The sequence below is a fragment of the Pelodiscus sinensis genome, chromosome 25 (genome assembly GCF_049634645.1).
Source record: "Pelodiscus sinensis isolate JC-2024 chromosome 25, ASM4963464v1, whole genome shotgun sequence".
Lineage (NCBI taxonomy): Eukaryota > Metazoa > Chordata > Testudines > Trionychidae > Pelodiscus > Pelodiscus sinensis.
This window is the reverse complement of record NC_134735.1, coordinates 12,260,663-12,279,779: the sequence shown is the minus strand read 5'-3', so window position 1 is coordinate 12,279,779 and position 19,117 is coordinate 12,260,663. Positions and strand designations below refer to the sequence as shown.

Genomic DNA, 19,117 nt, shown 5'->3' with positions numbered 1-19,117 from the left:
TTCAAGACTTAAGACATATGCTTCAGTTGTGTTTTATTGTAGTTTTAAAGACCCGTTAGAAGGATCACATTTAGCTGGAGTGGTGCATCAATTCACTGTCTGTGCTAGTATCTTTAGAATATTGCAAATCTGCTTTATATCCACTTTAAATCTGTGGATATGCAGCTATCTGCGGCTCATTTTTTACAAATACGGATGCAGATGTGGATACCGGGTGATGCTCACCAGGTAACCAGCGGCCAAGACAGGCTGGAGCAGCCCCTTACTCCAGCTCAGCGGGGCCCACCGTGCTGTAGGTGGGTGGGGATGCTTCTGGAGCAGCCCCCCAGCGCCCACAGGATCCGAGTCAAATGCAATGTTTAACTGGTTAACTTTTTAAACAGGATTTTACTGAAAATTTGCAGATATCCACTTTATATCCACAGGTATCCGTGGCTGTGAATATCCACAACTCATGTTTGGAGATACAGATGTAGAGGCAGATAAAAAAAATTTGTATCCACACAGGACACTAAATATCTTGGGTGGGATCAACATTTCCAAACTTGAAACTAACAAATGTAGCTCTTGCAAAGGCCAGAAAATAGTGTGCTGATTAATGTGGAAGCAGCAGGAGATTGGTTAGTGTGGGGGAGGGGGTGAGATTTCAGGAGGACTCAAGAATTAAGTGGAAAGGATAATGCAGCTCAGAGTGTAATAAAGCGCTTTGAATATTCCAGGTAAATTTGCAGAGGACATTTTTGGAGAGCTGTTTACTCAGGCCAACACCTTTGCCTTTCGGGTGAGCTCTCTAGTCGAGAGGGTCGATCGCTTGCAAGTCAAAGTCACTCAGCTGGATCCCAAAGAGGAAGAAGGTAATGGAGCGGAGCACAGCACTTGCAGACCAAGCCTGCTAAAGAGCCCCATCTAACCAGCAGAGCTCATGGCCTTGGAATGAGAGGGAAGCATGCTAGAGGCTCATGTGTTTCCCCTGCCCTAACTGCCTTGAAAAACACTTTGCTAGAGATATGTGAAGTGGTTCCAAACAATTCTATCTGCTAGAGTCATAGCAAGTCTCCATGTCCAGTGGCTGGCTATTCAATGCAGACAGCGGCAGCATGATTTTCAGGCTGTATTTATGCTGAAATTTGAAACCACCTTAGCACCTTTCTTGAGACCCATATGAAACAGTTTCAACCCTTTGTAGACAGGATTGGAGTTTTTGTCTCGAGAGTATTGTGGGGGGGAAAAGGAACCCAGCCATAGAAAACACTAAGCATGCTGGGATTGTAACTGCAATCAGATGTAGCTATTTGGCCATCTGTATCAGTCGCCTACGTTGAACTGTCTTTAACTTTCTCTTTCCATTGTTTCCTTCTTTCTTAGTGTCCCTACAAGGCATTAATACAAGGAAGGCCTTCAAAAGCTCCACCACTCAGGACCAGAAGCTCTTTGACAGAGACTCCCTCCCAGTGCCTGTCCTGGAAACATATAACATCTGCAATACACCTCCACCTCTCAACATTCTCTCCCCTTACAGGTAATGTGGCAGCCCCTCTTTAGCTCTTTTTTTCCCCCTTGTCAGGAACGTTTCCACCACAGCCAATGGAGACAGGTGCTCACCCGATGGCCAAGGTCACACTAGCTTTATCGAGAAGCACTAGCCCCTAAGGGAAATGGAGTCACCTAACTAGAGTCCTTCGGGCAGGTTAGCTGGATTATTTGTAGTTTTGTTTCTGGGGTTGTACAGATGGAGGTAGCTGAAAAATTACATAGTTACCTGTTATTGCTGTTGTGATGGTGCCTTAGAGAGACAGATCTTGGATCGTACTGCATAACATTACTAGGTATGTGATGTATTTTCTCAAGCTTCCCTGTGTAATCTCATGTCCCCCCTTCCAAGAGCCGTCTTGGAAACTACAGGACATACATTTGCATGCGATGCTGACTCAAATGGGTGCATCAGACTTCTTTAGATTTTGAGCATTATCTGGTCTGTGCTTGGTGTTGAGTGACTTACTCAGCCTAGATCCTGACTGTCTAACCAGCAAAAAGCCCTTCTGCTTAACGCTCAAGACCTGTTACTTCATCCTGGGATACTCAGACTAGGGATGTTAAATTTCAAGTAATTGACTAATTGAATAGTCGATGCAATTTGCATCATCTAGTCGATTAGTCCTAGGGCTGTTGCTACACTTCAAAGGCGAAAGCGCTGCAGTGAGCACGGGGTTTCAAAGGGGCAGTGCCCCATGGAGCCTGGGGTCAGCTGAGGACTCCCCTGCTGACCCCAGGCTCCATGGGGCGCTGTCGCTTTGAAATGCCGCATGCAGCGTGGGGACACTCCAGCTGGCCTCAGGCTGCATGCCGTGTTTCAAAGTGGCAGCACCACGTGGAGCTCAGGATCTGGCCCCAGGCTCCAGGTGGCGCTACCGCTTTGAAGTACACCCTCCTCTTCCCCCGTCCCCCACTGCCTCTTTCTGATAGACTAGTCGAGTCGTTCACATCCCTAACTCAGACTAAGGTTGTGTCTAGACTACAGGGTTTTGTCGACAAAAGTGGACTTTGTCGACAAAACTATGCCTGTGTCTACACTAACGCCGAGTTCTGTCGACAGTAAGTTGACTGAACGCGGCAGTTTTGTCGACGGCGGTTAACCTCATTCTACGAGGAATAACGCCTTTTGTCGACAAAAGGCACTATTGCATCCACACTATGCTTTTTCAAAAGAGTCTAGACTCTCCGTTGACAAAGTGGCTTACTTTGTCGACAGAACTGGCTGTAGTCTAGATGCTCTTTGTCGACAGTATCTGTCGACAACAGCCTGTAGTCTAGACGTACCCTAAGTGTTATGATCCACAGTTGTCTTCAGTGTGTTTCCTGTGGCTTTTTGCAGTACATGATGTTAAACCACTGTATAATTTTAGTGTATTAACCAATCAGGAGGTTTTTACTAGACTAACCAATTATAGGTAATAAAATAAGAATCCTTGGTCAGTCATTTTGCTGTGAGAATACATGCACACACATACAGAAACACAAAAACTAAATATTTCACTGTCCTGCTGTTTAACTGTGGATAAATGGCACTACAGTAAATGAAACAATGAAGTCATAAAACTGGCTTTTTTGGGTAATGCTGATCATTAATTTGACTTTTTTAATTTCAGAAGTCTGAGTGTCACAGCTGTTGATAGTCATAGAGCAGAGGGTCAGAATACAAATATTGCTTTAGCCCACATCCATAAATTTCTTTTGAACAGGTAAAAAGTAATTACAGATAGCTGGAGGCAGCTGTCTTCTGTGAGATGCTGTCCTACTGCCAAGTAGGAGGGGGTGCATGTGATGCATGTTCCTGAGCTTCAGGGATGATGCTGGTCTGAAGGTTTCTAAGTGGAGAAGATTTTTCCCAAAACACAGGAATGTATCGGGAGGGAGGAAGTAACAGGAGCCTGATCTGCTGTGGTGGGGGGGAGTGGTTTGGGCAGGATGGAGATGATGGCTTAAAAGAATGCTGTTCAGCGTTAGGAGGTGCGTGCATGTAAGCCTGTATCCCTTGACGTTGCTGCAGAGCAGGCTATCTGGAAAAGAGTCTGGGGAGCAAAAGGATGAGAAGCAGCCTGTGTGGGGAGAGAGGGTATATTGGACAAGGGAGCAGGGGGAGAGACAGCTGCTGCCGCCTCCGTAGTTGTTAGTGGCTGCTCAGTGGAGTTCTCGCCACTTACCTAAGGTACAGAAATCAAACTGTATATCCAGAAACCAGAGGAGACTCACACTTAGGGCCTTGCTGGAGGAGTGGTCAGAGTTCCCCTGGCTCATCAGGCTGATGTAGGTAGGAGGCTATGGCCAGCAATCTGACTGTCCTAACCCAATGCATCAGGTACCCATTTGACAGCTGGGTGAACTGGAGCTGGGCTTTGTGTGTGAAATCAAATGAGACTCAAACCTGCAACCTTCAGGACCATAGCTGAGTGCTTTAACTATTCAGCCACTGCTGAGAAGCGGTGGTTTGGTGATGGTTTTAAGATACTGGGTTGCTCCTCAAGAGCTCATATGCTTCCTATTTGAAGGGGAAGGGGAAGAGTACAAAATGTTTGGCCTTTTGTTTCAGTTTCATGGAAATTGTCACCTGTTGGGTATCTTTGGGCATCATACAAGCACCTGACTGGCACCTTCTCTGTGTTTCTGATCCAGGGATGATGGCAAAGAGGCACTCAAGTTCTACACAGACCCTTCATACTTCTTTGACCTTTGGAAAGAGAAAATGCTACAGGACACCAAGGATATCATGAAAGAGAAGCGGAAGCACAGGGTGAGGGGATGTTTGTTGCTGCATGCTAGCAAAGAAATAATAGAAAAGACAAGGTAGGAGGAAAAGCTAGAGACTCATAGGAGACAGTTTGTCTTCAAAATCCAAGTTTGCACTTTCACTTGGTTTTTGGGATATGGTCAAGTATACAATTATACTTAAAAGCCCTCCCTATTGCCTGTTACTATAATCCTTACTTAGTACAATGGAGAGATTTTTAAAAAATTGTTCTTCTGAATGTCATGTGCTTTGGATGGTGATGCTAGTTCATTCCATAGCTTTGTACCTTCTGTCTTCTGGACTTCTATACATTAGCACTGTAAGTGCTGTCTCTTGGGTGGCAAGAGCCGTTTTTAGACATATCTGTATTAAAGTGCCCATTTACTACCTTTAGTATACTGCGAGGTACCCGAAATATTGTCACCAGGAAATGGGTATGCCTGTTCTGAAAGAGGTGCGTTAAATTTAAAAATTCAATTACACTTCTTAATATATGGAAGTGTTTAAGGTAAGTAAAACTACCAATCCCTTCCCCTCCTCCCAAAAAACCCCCCCCATCACACTAGTCCAGTTGCTGCACTTGAGTATCTTTTTATAATTGTAGCATTTGAAAAGGATTATACCTTTAAGGCTTAGTTTTGAGAAAAGTTGACTTCATTTTAAGTGATTGTATCATCAGATCTCAAAATAGATCATAACCTTCCACTCAAAATATAGGAAAGAGGCCTGGAATATCAGAGTCCTTGGAATTGGGATTGGTTTTAGCCCAGTATTTTGGGCAGGCATCTGTGTTTTTAAAAAACCACCCACTTAACAGTTGCCACTTACTGATGTCCTTGCTGGCAGCCTCAACATAAAGACCAAAGACACAACAGGGGCTTGTCTAGGTTGTAAGTTACTGTGTAGCAAGCCAGGGCATGAATGGTCCTGCGCAGTAACATCTCTTGTTGATACTATGGCATGCCAGGACGTTCATTGCCCTGTAGCAGTTTCCTTATGCGGCGTTGCTATGTAGCAAGCTGGTGCGCTATAGATGAACACCCTGGCTTGGTGCATAGAAACATGCCATTTAGGCAAGCTCTAGGCGTGGGGAAGTGATCTGCCCTTTCCCTCCGAAAAGTTCTTTTCTGGTCATAACTGAGGCACCCTGGCTGGAGCATAAAGGAGAGCTCATCCCTATGCTACTATCTGCAGTAGCTGGTTGGCGTGTAAATCTACCTTGTACTAACCTCCTGTGCACTGATTGTTCATGTACACATGTAGTGCATGGCTGGTTAGTTCAAGGTGGATTGGTGCCTCATCTTACCACATTCTAACTGTTCACGTAGACAAATCTTAATCTTTCCGCCAGTACTAAATTCATTCTACTGCAGTCTCAAAGAATCCCAAGATCTTTGTAGCTGTTCCTGTCTCTTCTCCACCCCTCTCAGTAAGAGGAAATAAGGACAGACGAAACCCAAGCAAGTTTCCAGTTCTAATGGGTCTGCCTTTCTTTTCTTCTCCAGAAAGAGAAAAAGGATAATCCCAACCGAGGGAATGTGAATCCACGGAAAATCAAAACCCGGAAGGAGGAGTGGGAGAAATTGAAAATGGGCCAAGAGTTTGTGGAGTCAAAAGACAAACAAGGGTAAGTGAATCTGGCTGCTTCCTTGAAGGAGAAGCAGTCTGGCATTGTTGATGGTAATATAGTTCATCCTGATCTGCAATTTCTCCAGCTCTGCTCTGCCCTGTGGGTCGATATCCCTGCTAATCACATTCTCTGAAGTAAATCTGTCTGTTGATTTAAAACTTGAGAAATAAATCAAGAAGCTAAACATTTTAAAGAAGGTGGTGCAAATAGTCTTCAAAAGCAAAACTGCTTTTGCTCTTGGCTCCCCAATCTGAGAGATGCAGAAATATCAAGGACTTAGTCCCATTACCCAATCATCACTCATTCTCTACAGCTGGTAGAATAGATGTAACCATGCTAGTTTGGTCTTGCTGAAACAAAAGACAGTGCTGCATAGTCCTGTCTTTTGTCTCTACAGCTGGGTCACCAGTTTGACCCAGAACTGTATTAACCCACTACATTTGAGCAGCAGCACTGTCAAAAGTAGGTGATGGAACAGAAAAATGGCAGATTAATTTTAATTTTGATAAATGCAAAATACTGCATGTTGGAAAGCATAATCCCAACTGTGTGCATACAGTGATGGGGACTAAATTAGTTATTAACATTCGAGAGAGAGCAATCTTTGAATGATCATGGATAGATCTTTGAAAAATCCACCCAATGTGCAGCAGTAGTCAAAGAAGCAAAGAAAATGCTAGGAATGACTTAAAAGGTTAGAGAATAAGACAGAAAACATCTTATTGCCTCTATATAAATCTGTGGTGTGCCAGCATCTTGAATACTATGTGTAGATGTGGTTGCTTCATCTAAAAAAAAAAAGATATATTGGCACCAGAAAAAGTTCATTAAAGGGCAACAAAAATAATTAGGAGTTTGGAACAGCTGCCATAGGAGAAGAAATTAATAAATCTGGGCCTTTTCATCTTGGAAGAGACTAAGGGGGATATCATAGGGATCTAAAAATCACAACCAGCGTGGAGAAAGTAAATAAGGAAAAGTTATTTACTTGCTCCTGTAACACAAGAACTAGAGGTCACCAAATGAAATTAATAGGTAGCAGATTTAAAACAAACAAAGGAAGTATTTCTTGACACAATGTACAGTCAACCTGTGGAACTCCTTGCCAGAAGATGTTGTAAAGACCAGGACTTTTAATAGGGTTCAAAAAAGAACTAGATAAATTCATGAAGGACAGGTCCATCACTGGCTATTAGTCAGGATGGCAGGAATGGTGTCCCTAGCCTCTATTTGTCAGAAGCTGGGAATGGGTGACCGGTGATGGATCACTTGATGGTCACCTGTTTTGTTTACTCCCTCTGAGGCACCTGGCATTGGCCACTGTTGGAAGACAGGATACTGGGCTAAATTGACCTTTGGTCTGACCCTGTATAGCCGTTCTTCTGTTAGTGAGATAATTTTAGTAGCCTTTGTCTCCTTGTGGTTATGGGCTGAATTAATGTAGTAGTCTTTCATGGTAAGGAAAGCCAGTGAGTAGGGCAAGCAGATGTTCCCAGAGCTGACTGCTTTGTGTCAGTTTTTTTTCCACACAAAGGTCTGTCTCAACTTTGTTTATAGGGCACCATTTCTAATACTGCTTTTTCATGTTTCTAATACTGCTATGCTTCATGTTTCAAATTTTAAGACATTTCTCCTCCCATCCAAGTTTTTCAGTTACTGATCACTTTTCAGAGCTTGCTGTTCGGGATTTAATTTAACTTTTGACACCAGTCTGGCGTGAAGGAAACAGAATTCCCAACATGCACTTCCCAAGAAGGTCTTTTCTTAGCATATGTGGCTCTTTTCACTGACGAAAATCTTGCTTAGAATCACACATTTTATATTTAGAAATAAAACCTGCTTTTTTTTATTTTATCAGTTAACTTGAGGCCAGGCAGGATGAATCTGACTTCATGACAGCTGCTTTCTTGCTTTCTCTATTTTCCACTAGAAACTCTTCAATGCATTTTAGTTTGCTGTAGGCTCTGATTTGAGGCTTGAAGAGTGTTTGTTTTTGTTTCACTGTTTGAAATGATCTTACTCTACTGTCAAAATAGGGATGACCCTAAACAAAATACTGTTTCAGCTTTGGATACTTTGCTATTTGCTTATGATTACATCTGCAATGTGCTAGGCGCTTACCAGACATGCAAGAGGCGATATAGCCTTTACCCTGATGAGCATGTGGTCACATTAGGACTTTCTTGCAGCCACAGGGTGTGTGATGTATATAGGAGTCTGTCAAGTCCAGTTTTTGTCCATATTCCAGCCTTAAGAGCAAGCTTTTCTCAGTCTGACAACTAATAGAAATACTTGTTTTGTTTCAAAAATCAGAAATATTCTCTTGAAGTGTTGTCAACCCTCACACTGAATTATGATGCTGAAGCATAAAAATCTGAAAATAAACTTGTCTAGATCTTAACACTAAACAAAAGTGAGATAATTGGTTAACGTCCATTGTCGAGAGAGAGAGTAAACATCCATAACTAGTGAAAGCGAATTTTAAATCTCTAAAAATCTAAACAATTTCTAATAATCTAAGATGCTTCAGGAAACAGATCAGGAACCGTTTTATATGATTTGGAACCTGATTATATCCCTTTTAAATAATTATTTGTATTACGGTAGTGCATAGAGGCACAAATTAAGACTAGGGGTTTATTTGTGCTTTTAACATGAGACATTCCTGCTAGAAGAGCTTAGTCTGAGTTTTGAATTCAGTAGGGTTCTAATAACGAGGTTACTTGTGATAGAGCAGCCTGCATGGCTGTATTCCTGTGTTTGTTTCCTTGATGCTCCAGACTGGAAGTGCCCTTTCTATGAGGCCAGGAGAAAAATTAAGTATCACTGTTCCATTGGGTTTTTTTAATTTTAGATATCCCTCTAACATGGTGTATCAGAATGGCAGCATTGGTTCAGATGAGAGCATGGAAATGAACTACTATCCACCACCACCTCAGTCTGATTCCGTCTCTCCACCGTCTCCATCCTACCCAGACGACAACCTGCCTCCACCACCCTTGGAATTTAGGTAAACCTCCAGGACCCATTTGGCCGCAGAGGAATAATGGATGGTATAAAGCGATGGGGTTAGCTGATCTAGTAACAAGTACTGTATTGAGACCCGAGAATGGAGTACTTTGCATTTGTCCTTGTTGAACTTCATCCTGTTTACCTTAGACCATTTCTCTTTTTTTCTCAGATAATTTTGAATTATAATTAGCGACGTGAACAGGTAACTGGTTATCCAGTAAGCCTCACCCTTACCAGATGATGCTTACTAGATAATGGCTAACCAGTTCCCCAGGAGCAGCTTTCTGCCCAAAGCCTGGCGAGTGTGGAGGGCTGCTCCAGTCCTGCTGGGCCCCCATATGGCTGGTGCCAGGAGCCTCCAGCCTGCCTTGTGTGGGTGGGGGCTGCTCCAGCTGGACTGGAGCGGTCTCCTGCCTGGGATCCCACTTAGTTGCCTAAGTGGTAGGTTAACCCAATGTTTAACTGATTAGTTGGGATTTTACATCCCTAATTATTATCCTATCCTCCAAAGCACCCCTCCTAGCTTGGTATCATCTGCAAACTGTATAAGTGTACTCTCTATGCCATTATCTAAACCACAGATGAACATATAAACAGAATCCGATCCAGAACCGATCCCTATGGAATCCCACTTGTTGTGCCATTCCAGCATGACTGTGAACCATTGAGAACTACTTTTTGGGCACAGTTATCCAGCTAGTTATGCACCCACTTTATAGTAGCTCCATCTAAGTTGCATTTCGTTTGTTAATGAGACAGTCATGTCTGACTGTTTCAAAAGCCTTACAAAAGTCTAGATATACCATATCTACCGCTTTTTCCCCTCTATCCATAAGACTTGTTACCCTGTCAAAGAAAGCTAGCAGGTTGGTTTGAAAGGATTTGTTTTTGTCACATCCCATGCTGACTGTTATTTATCACCTCATCATCTCCTAGATGTTTGCAAGTGGATTCCTTAACTATTTGCTCCATTATCTTTTCTGTTATAGAAGTGAAGATGACTGGTCTGTAATTTCCTGGGTTGCCCTTATTTCCCTTTTCACAGATGGGCTCTTTATTTGCCCTTTTCCAGTCTTCTGGTATTTCTCTTGCATTCCATGACTGTTCAGAGATAATAGCTAATGGCTCAGACATCTCCTCAGTGAACTCCTTCAGTCATAGCAAGAGAACACCATTGGTAGAGTTTCAGGTTGGAAGGATTCACCAGATCATCTAGTCAGACCTTGTGTACATCAAAGGCCACCAAATACCCCAAGTGTAAACTCGACTTCCCTCTCTCTACCTGGAGTGGGGTGCAACCCCACACCACCTACCCCAGGCCCTAGTCCTACCTCTTCTCAACTTCTTTCTGCCTCCTGCCCTCCCCACACGCACCCTGTCCCTGCTCCTCTTTCTCCCAGTGCCTCCTGCACGCTGCAGAAAAGCTGATCCACATCCAAGGCAAGCAGGAGGTGCTGGGAGGCAGAGGGAAAAGTTGATCAGTGGGGCTGCCGGCAAGGGGAGGTGCATGAACAGTGGGCGAAGGCCCAGCTGGGGAAGGCAAGCCCAAGCTGCACTCCTTCCCCTTGAGATCACACCCCTTCAACAATTTCCCCAACCCCAGCCTTCAAGCTTGATCCTCCCTAGCCACCCAGAGGGCTGTTGCTGCTGGGGAGCCAGGCTGCCGCTTCCCAGTGGCCAGGGACCTAGGCTAGCTGTGGTGTGGCCCCAGCCGTCCCTAGTGTCTAGGCAGTGTAGGCAGTTTTGAGAACTTCCTTTGCCTACATTACCCATGGGGAGGTGAAAGGGGGGGAGCTTTGTGGCTGGTGGATAGTAAGCACCTACTCATTTTTTCCATAGATGCTCCAGCCTTGGAGAACCCATGGAATTGGCCCCTGTGCCTTCCAGCACCCACAATAAACCTACCAAGCAAAATCAAACCAAAGTATCACAACACACAGGAGAATAGGAAGGACTAAGATGCGTCAGTTCCCAAGGGCCCCCTAGTGGCGAGGAATTAAGCGAGCGGTACCTAATGATCTGGCAGCATGTGTAGTGTGAGGGTTGCTGTAGAAAAGCAAAACCCCCTCAGATCACTGCCAGTCTGACCTGAAGGAAAATTCCTTTCCAGTCCCCACACATGGTGACCAGTTAGACCCTGAGCATGTAAGAACCAGCCAAGCAAGTCCCTTAGAGTGACAATGCTCAGTGCTCCCTCAGAACCCTGGCCGTCTCTGTCCATCTCTCATCACCAGCCATGGCCATGCCTGGCACTTCCGAGAAAGGAGATTAAAAAACATTCCCAGACCATATTTTGCAAGGAGAGGGGAATCCCTTCTTGACTGCTGCAGGCGACTGGCTGAAACCCTCAACCATGGGCTTTTAGGAGCATAAGAGAGAAACTGGAAGTGAGCTACAGGCCTGTTGAGCCCTGCCCCTATCACAAGCAACCCCACCTTAGATTCTCACTCTTACATTTGCCCACCTCTCTCAAGTTAAAGCCCCAAATCTCCTATAATACCCTGTATAATAGGGGAGCATTACCCCTCTTTTCTTACTCTGTGAATTCTCCATACATAGACTTACTTTGCTGAAGCACCCATCCTTGTAGAATCCGAGTTCTATTAGACAATCTTAGCCCTGCTTGGGGTTTGATCTGTCTCCTTCTTCAAATGCAAATGCTTGAGAGCATGTAGTCCCCCATCCTCAATAGCACTCGGCACAGAAACAGTCCCCGTTCCTGCGTTCCTACACTGGCACCGCTTTCCCCTCTGATCCTTGCGATTGCAAGGTATAGTTTGAGGTCTCGAGGTCCTCACATCTGCATGGTCTGGACAGAGCATCCTCATTTCCCAGAGACGTGTGTGTTCTGCAGCGTCAGGTCCATTACACACCAACTCCAGAAAGGCCCAATACAGGCTCAAGTCAGCGTTTGTAAATCAGCGTTTCTCCAAGTGGTCTGCAGACCCACGCGGAGAAAGATGCTAATGGGCTGCTCCGGATTGTTTATTTACCAGCCATGCAGTCATGGAGCCTCGTGGTTCCCATTGGCCATGGTTCGCCATTTGCAGTCAACGGGAGCCACAGGAATCAGCACGACCTGGGCTGCGGCGTACTGTGGCTCCCCTTGGCTGCAAATGGTGAACCGGAGCCAGTGGGAGCCAGGAGGCTCTGTGGCTGCGGAGCCGGTAAGTGAACAAACCGGAGCAGTCTGGTCGCAGCTTTCTCAGAGTGGGTCCACAGACCGTTTTGAGAAATGCTGCTTTAAATCATAAGAACCAGAAAAGTGGTGGCAAAAGTAACTATATAGTGGGAATAAGTGAGTGAGAAATGCTGTAGTGCTAGTTGGACTAAAACATGTCAAAGGGCAGCATAGCTTGTGAGTTTGAGTTGGAGATACGATCTGTCACAGCCTGAGCTGGGCACTCCATCCTGTGGGCACTCTCTGGGTGAGAGCGGAGATAGGTGCTTCAGATGAAACTTTGTCCTGGTTTATGAAGTTACTTAAAACCCGGCTGCCCCTCGAATTTTTTTAGAAAAAGGGTGGAAGTAAATTGACCCGTCATTATAAAACAGCCAGTAGACTCTGTGGTGCATCAGATGAACATCATAGGCTGCATGTGACATTTGCCAGGTTTTGAGGTGAAAATGTTCTGTTTGCTAGCATTCAGTGTAAGCTTCCTTTTAGAAAATAAGTCAACTAGTTACATAGCACTTGCTGGGCACTTGCTGGGCACTAGTGTTTCCTGCTAATGCAAAGTTTATTCAGTCATTTGACTCCATATTCCCCTTCAGTGTATATTGGACCCCGTTTGCCTTTTTCCCCAGACCCTTGACAGGCAGTGACAAATAATCACCCAGAGTGCTCCAGTGAAGAATCAGTTTGTGTTAATAGCATATGAACCTCCATAGCAGAGAAAACAAGAGCTAAAGGTTACCTCGACAGACATCCCTGCTTAGCATGTAATAAATCTGACCTCGCAGCTAAATGGCTCTGGAATGGCTGGCTTTGCTCTAGAAGATTCTGAGCTGAGGGGGCCGTTTGGCCTCTAGCAGTGAGAGGTTAGGTGTTTGGCTTGTCCATTGTGCTGTTACTGTGCAGACTGATTGGGATGTGCGGCAGCATTTCTCTCAGCTGCGGTGTCAGCTGTCAGTTGTTCTGCTCTCCTAGCCAAGAGTAATGCAGCAGGATAGTCAGCGCCAGGGCCCTGGAGAATGTCAGTAAAAGCTCGGAGTTGGAAATGATAGCTGGACTATCCTTTGATTGCCCCAAAGCTGAGACTGTATCATCTGATCTGAGCTCAGAGCTAATGGTGTTCTTTGTGTGTCTGTCCCCACCCCTCCTGTTACTTTCCTTCTGCAACAGCTACCCAGTAGACAACCAGAGAGGTTCTGGTTCTGGAGGACCAAAAAGATCCAGCCTGGTCAGTCCAAGCCATCCTCCACCAGCTCCTCCAATTGGATCACCATCCAGTGCCAGGCCGGGCTTCGCCCCACCTCCTGCTCCTCCCCCTCCACCACCAATGTCAGGAGTTCTCCCGCCGCCGTCTCCTGTAGGATTTCCAACTTCAGGAATGCCGTCTCCACCATCTCCATCCTCCTTCCCTCCTCACCCCGAGTTTGCTGCCCCTCCCCCTCCGCCACCTGCCACAGTAGAATACTTCTCTGTGCCTCCACCACCTTTATCTCAGCCAGCAACTGGTGCTCCTCCCCCTCCCCCACCTCCTCCCCCTCCTGGTCCCCCGCCTTTGTCTTCCGGTGGCATGGATGGTGCACCAGCTCCACTTCCGCCTCCAGATTCCTCAGCCTCCAAGCCAAAATCTTCCTTGCCGCCTGTTAGTGATGCTAGAAGTGACTTGCTGTCCGCTATCCGTCAAGGTAAGTCCCAGCTGTGATTTTTACATATCTCCTCTCCCTTAAGCCTGGCAGGCTTAGTGAGGTCTCATCCCGCTGCTGTTGGCCTACTGCTTGTAATATGCCCTGTGGGTGACCTGAACCGGAAAGAATCTCAGCTCCCCGCTTCACCCCCAGCAGGATGCCCCTGTAGTTTTTAACTTTGCATGTTGCCCCACAAGACTCTCTGCAGTTTCCAAGCTGCAGTCAAACTGCCGTTAGCTCGGCCACATGAAATGCCTGGGGTGAGAGGGGAAAGCCAGCTCCTCTGGCTTCCTCCAGTTGCCCTTTCTCCAACCCTGTCCAGGCCGGTCTGTGGTTTGACCTCTGTGCCCCTTCTGCGCAGCTGCGGTGGCAGGCTGTGATCCAGGCATTGAGCACGGCCTGCCCAGGGTTATTTAGAGGACAGCACTGCAGCAACACTGGAGATCCCAGGAAATCTCAAGCCTGCCTTCTTCCCCTTGCCAGGCTTCCAGCTCCGCAAGGTGGAGGAGCAGCGGGAACAGGAGAAGCGGGACGTGGGAGGCAATGACGTAGCAACGATCCTCTCTCGCCGCATCGCCGTGGAGTACAGCGACTCTGAGGATGATTCTTCGGAATTTGATGAGGACGACTGGTCTGATTAACCATGGTTCTGCTCCCCACGCGCCTCCTAGCTGGGCCGACCCCTTTCTTAAAGAGCCACGTACTTCCTAGGTTGCCAAAACCTTTTAGTTTTACCTGTCTCCTCCAGTAACCGAAGATGCACCAAGGGGTGTCAACAAGCCACCGTTGGCCGTGGCACGACTTGCGCTTGCCTTTCCAAAAGGTCAGCTCTGAGAGACAGAGGGCTGCAGTGTTGTTTTCCAGCAGGAGGTGGAATGGTGCTTGCTTGTTAAAAGAAACTCAAACCCCCATGTTGGCAATGCCACAGCACAAAGCTGGGTTAAAGATCCTACGGGTGGATCTTTTTTATGACCAGTGACCTTTTTTACAGCCAAAGGGCTCTTCAGAAGAAGGGCATTTTCAGCCAGTTTTCTAATTGCAGCAGCGTGTAGGATATAGTAGACGTAACTGTCCCTTCCTCTCCAGTTCATATGGAACTACTGCTAGGAAATGGGCTTAAAATGTCTCTTCTAGGCTGCACCCCATTATTACATAGCCCTTTGAACAGTCCATTATTTTGACGATAGAAGCACCATTTCCCCAGCATTCCAGAACTAAAAAGATCTCTCGAGTTGTAGGGTTGCGGGATGCACCACGTGGAAGCCAGCGGGTTCGGGCTTCTTTAAAAGTTGCCTCTACCTCCTCAGTAGCTTGGTCTGTGCCTCCGCAACTAATGAAGGAGGCTGGGCTAAGGGACAGCCTTCGCCAACGGCCAGCTACCCTGCCTGCCCACCCTGGTGCGCTGTGGGAACTGAGCAGTGACAGCTAGCGCTTGCGAGGTTCTACCCAATCTGTTGTGCTTGGAAGGTTTTCATTGGCTACTTAGTGAGCTCTGCAGTGCATCTAGAGCAGGAGATGTAATGCGTGGTGGTGGGTGAAGAGAGGCGCTCTCAGCGCCGGATCTGCTCCAGGCCCATTTGGCGTTCTGTGTGTCTACAGTTAATTTACCAGTCAGGGCAAGGAGGTGAGGCATTAGTGTCTCATTTGGCCTATTCAAGCAGCACTGTGTTCAGCTTTTCAGTGAGGACGATGGTGCACTTTATGCAGGGAATTGAACAGCAGACAATGCCAGTATTTAGCCTGTTCTCCTGTCTCCTATCCCGGTGGAGAGGGTTACATGTTGCAGAATCTCTCAGATCTGAGTCTGCCATCGGTAGCATTACATCTAGCCCATATTAGTGGTTTTCCATTACTGCACATCCCAGTTATTTCCCAGAAAATGCTGTCATATCTCTTTTACCAAATAAACTTACAAATTCCTAATCTTTTCCCTGGAGGTGCATTACAGGTGAGGGGTGGAAATGGGGATTTTAGATTAGCTGACTTAGGTTTTATTAGTTTTATTACCTTTTAAGTTGAATGCAAGCATCTCCAACAGGATGGATACAAAAAACTCTGTGTAGCAGATGCTTATTTAATATCTGATCTGGGTTTGACTATCCAAGTCTTAGTGTGACATAAAAGAGCAGTTTTTTCCTGTTAAGCAATTCCAGCCCATGTGATTCATGGATCCAACTAAGGGAGGAGGGACAATGCAAGAGGGAGTCTTCTGACAAGATGGCCAACTCTCCATTCTCTGTTCTGCCTTTACTTTTTTGAAAGTATTTTGCCAACACGTGCCTCTCCTTCCCTTCCCTCACTGACTTGCCTTATCACTGTTTTTCTATATCAAAACAAAGATGTTACCAGATACAGCCAGAGGTTGTCATGTTGCCAGAAAAACCCTCTTGGGTTTGTTTTAGTGTTTAAATTCTCACTTTTCTGGATTCTTCCTATCTTCTTTAATACCTTTTCCTTTTTTAACCCTTGACATAGTGAATAAATGAAGTGGCATAAAGGCTAGGGGACCGCACTTTTGGGTGCAGGTGTTGTCATGTTCTAGTTTGGCCATAAAGCATCGATGAGATTGTTTTATTACACCTCTGCACTGCTATATTGAGACAGCAATCCAAGTGGGTAAGGTAGTATCCTAGGAAGGTATAGGCAGTGAAACTTACACTACTTTCTGATGCGACAAGAATACAGGAGTCAAGTTAGTTCCAATCCTCCAGTGCCAATAAGCCATAATGCATTCCAGGGCACTGGAAGTTAGGAATATACAAATGCCATTTTTGTCGGGGGGGTTAATTGTTTTGCCCCCACTTGACCCCATTTCTTAAAGGGGAAGCTAATATACCTTTCACTCGTTTTTTTCAAGATGTGATATCCCTTGGGACCTTACATGGACAGTCCATTTGTGTGCAAATCACTAGTTGGATTGTGGAGAAGTAGCAATGGTGCCTGACAGTTCTGTGACCAATGTCCCGGTTCTGTCCTGTTTTCTTCCAAATCGTTATGCAATAAAGCCTGCCCCTTTGTACTAGGTGGCCATAAAGGTGCATGCCCACTTACACAGATCAGAGATCTCATCAATGAGAGGAACACTGTTTTCTTCAAGTCTAGTTTAAAAACAGTTGTGCTTTTAAAGACGTTGAAGTGCTTAGAAGTGGTTCTAAAACATGAGTCCTCAACCGGGGGGGAATAGTGGGAGGGGAAGAAAATAGGTGCCAAGAACAACCTGTCTGCAAGATGGTTGTGTGCAGATGGCTCTTTCCTACAGCCCATGGGGACATGTTTGGCTGAATGGCCTTCTGGCCACTTTGTTGGGTTAGCGGGTTCTTAACTTATTTGGTGTGACCAGAGGTACAGTCCCAAGAACATAATGTGGGGAGCTGTCAGTGTTTAACCTGGAGGTGTGCGTTTGGACAGGTCAGGGGGCCTTTCCTCCGATCCTGGTTAAGTATTCTCTCTCTCGTTTTCAGCTGTAGTGCCTGGCTGCATCTCATAGCATTCTCCTCCTCCCCCCTCGCACTTGCACGTAGGTTATGCCTCTTACAGGTTTACAGGACCCAGCCTGGAGGCTCATCTGCAGTCAGTGACCTTCATTGGTTCTCATCTCCTTATCAGTCACAGTGCACCAGACCAGAACCAAAGAAGGGCTCTTGTAAGTCCCGGATGGCCAAGAAACTGTGTGAAGTATAACTTCATGAGAGAGAGAATTACAGCCCAGAGACTTCTTCAATATACCTGCTTTAAAAATACCTGCCCTGGATTGGCCAAGCCTGCCTCTTCGCTGGCTTGGTCAGGTTTTCTGTGTCTCGTTCTTTTACAAAGCCTTGAAGTGGGATGTGGATCAGGTTGTATTACTGTGTTAACTTTATTCCTTTTGATTCATTTTAGAAACTAACCAATTTTTTTCCTGTCTAGACTGATATAGAACTTAGAAGAGCCATAATGCTCCTGAAGTGCCTTATTTCCTATACAATATAAATATATTTATAAGAGTAATTATTCCATTTGTTCTGGGGGGGGCCTACTCTGGGCAAAAGTGTTGGTGGGGAAGAGACAAAAGTCAAATGAGTCTTACAGTGTCAAAGGAAAAAGGGCGTGGGAAAGGATTCTCTGGGTTGTGAACAGTGGGGGTTACTCCCTCACCAACCAAAGGAACGCAGAGAAATAGCAAAACTAAACCCTGTTAAAGTCTCACCAGCAAAACACGCTAGATCCTTGGCATGGAGGTCAACTATTTGTTTTACCCCACAGAATGAACAGTGACAGATTCTGGATTGTGCTGCCAGTGCAAACCAGGAGTAACACCACTGGCTTCAGTGGAGTAGCTGTGCCTTTACACCTGCTAATCTGAATTCAGAATCTGGCCTTCTCCTGTTTTCTGTTTTCCTCTGTCAGGTGCTATTTAGCCAAGCTTTCATACTGCTTTTTTATAGTCTGCTTGGTCTCCCCCCATCACCAGAAGAAGATCCCAGTTTGCAATGTTTGTAATGTATGTGTACAAATCTTCCTTTTTTAAAAATGTAAACTTAAAAAAAAATCTTGATAAAACCTTTCTATCCAATCAACATCTGTGTTCATGTCACTTTGGAGAATGGGGCTAGCAGGTTGGGAATGATGCCTCTGGGTGATAGAGGGCAAAGATTCAGCCCGTCCACTATGGCCTTGGCAATGATGGTCCCGTAAGAATGGTTTTGAGAAGCTCTTATTGTGACAGCTTGAGAGGGCTTGGGAGTTACCAACATATTGGCCAAAGGAAACTGTGCCACCAGTATCCCACAGCCATGACTCGTTTATCTTTACTGAGCAGTTGGCCAGCCCACGCCTAGAGCGGGAGTATCAGAATGGGATTATGGGCGATGCTGTGTTAACAGCTCATGTCTGTATAGCCAAAGTGCCCTGTGATATGTCCCTTTAAGGCCATTGTGTTGTAGCCCAGGAGCTCAGCAGTGCTGGAGCTCGGAGGCTGGAGCCAAATGCATGAGCTGTGTTAACAAGAGCATTAAACCTCTCTCTAGATTTACCCTCACAAGATTTACCCCAGAGCCCTTGTGCAGAAATCTCTCCTTCTATCACTGACGTGCAGCCACCTCTGGAAATGTGCCATCTCTGCAGCCAGCTAGTGCCTGCCATGCTGCGTAACTGCCAGGAAGGGAAACGGCGTCTAGGGAGTCAGACAAACCTCTGTGTGGATGTAGCACCTCTGGCTGTTCTTACAAGAGCAGAGGAGCCAGGCTTTGCTTTATTTTAAAAGCTGCTGAATGGCCTATGTAAAATAAACTGCGTGAGGCATGATTCAGCAGCCCTGGCTGGAGGACTTGCAGCCTACCCCATCATGCTTGGGA

The 19,117-nt window shown here is 45.8% G+C and overlaps 1 protein-coding gene across 3 annotated transcripts in view; it reads left to right on the top strand.

Annotated features, from left to right (window-relative positions):
- The window catches only part of WASF2 (WASP family member 2), a 45,198-nt gene extending 26,858 nt beyond the window's left edge, over nt 1-18,340 (top strand). For all 3 annotated transcript variants that reach the window (XM_075908843.1, XM_075908844.1, XM_075908845.1), the window contains 7 exons: nt 720-854; nt 1,366-1,519; nt 4,171-4,288; nt 5,791-5,912; nt 8,770-8,925; nt 13,273-13,784; nt 14,268-18,340. In XM_075908843.1, the coding sequence (XP_075764958.1) occupies nt 720-854; nt 1,366-1,519; nt 4,171-4,288; nt 5,791-5,912; nt 8,770-8,925; nt 13,273-13,784; nt 14,268-14,425 (1,355 nt within the window). In that variant the 3' untranslated portion in view covers nt 14,426-18,340. The remainder of the gene's footprint in view (nt 1-719; nt 855-1,365; nt 1,520-4,170; nt 4,289-5,790; nt 5,913-8,769; nt 8,926-13,272; nt 13,785-14,267) is intronic.
- Nucleotides 18,341-19,117: the final 777 nt, after the last annotated feature.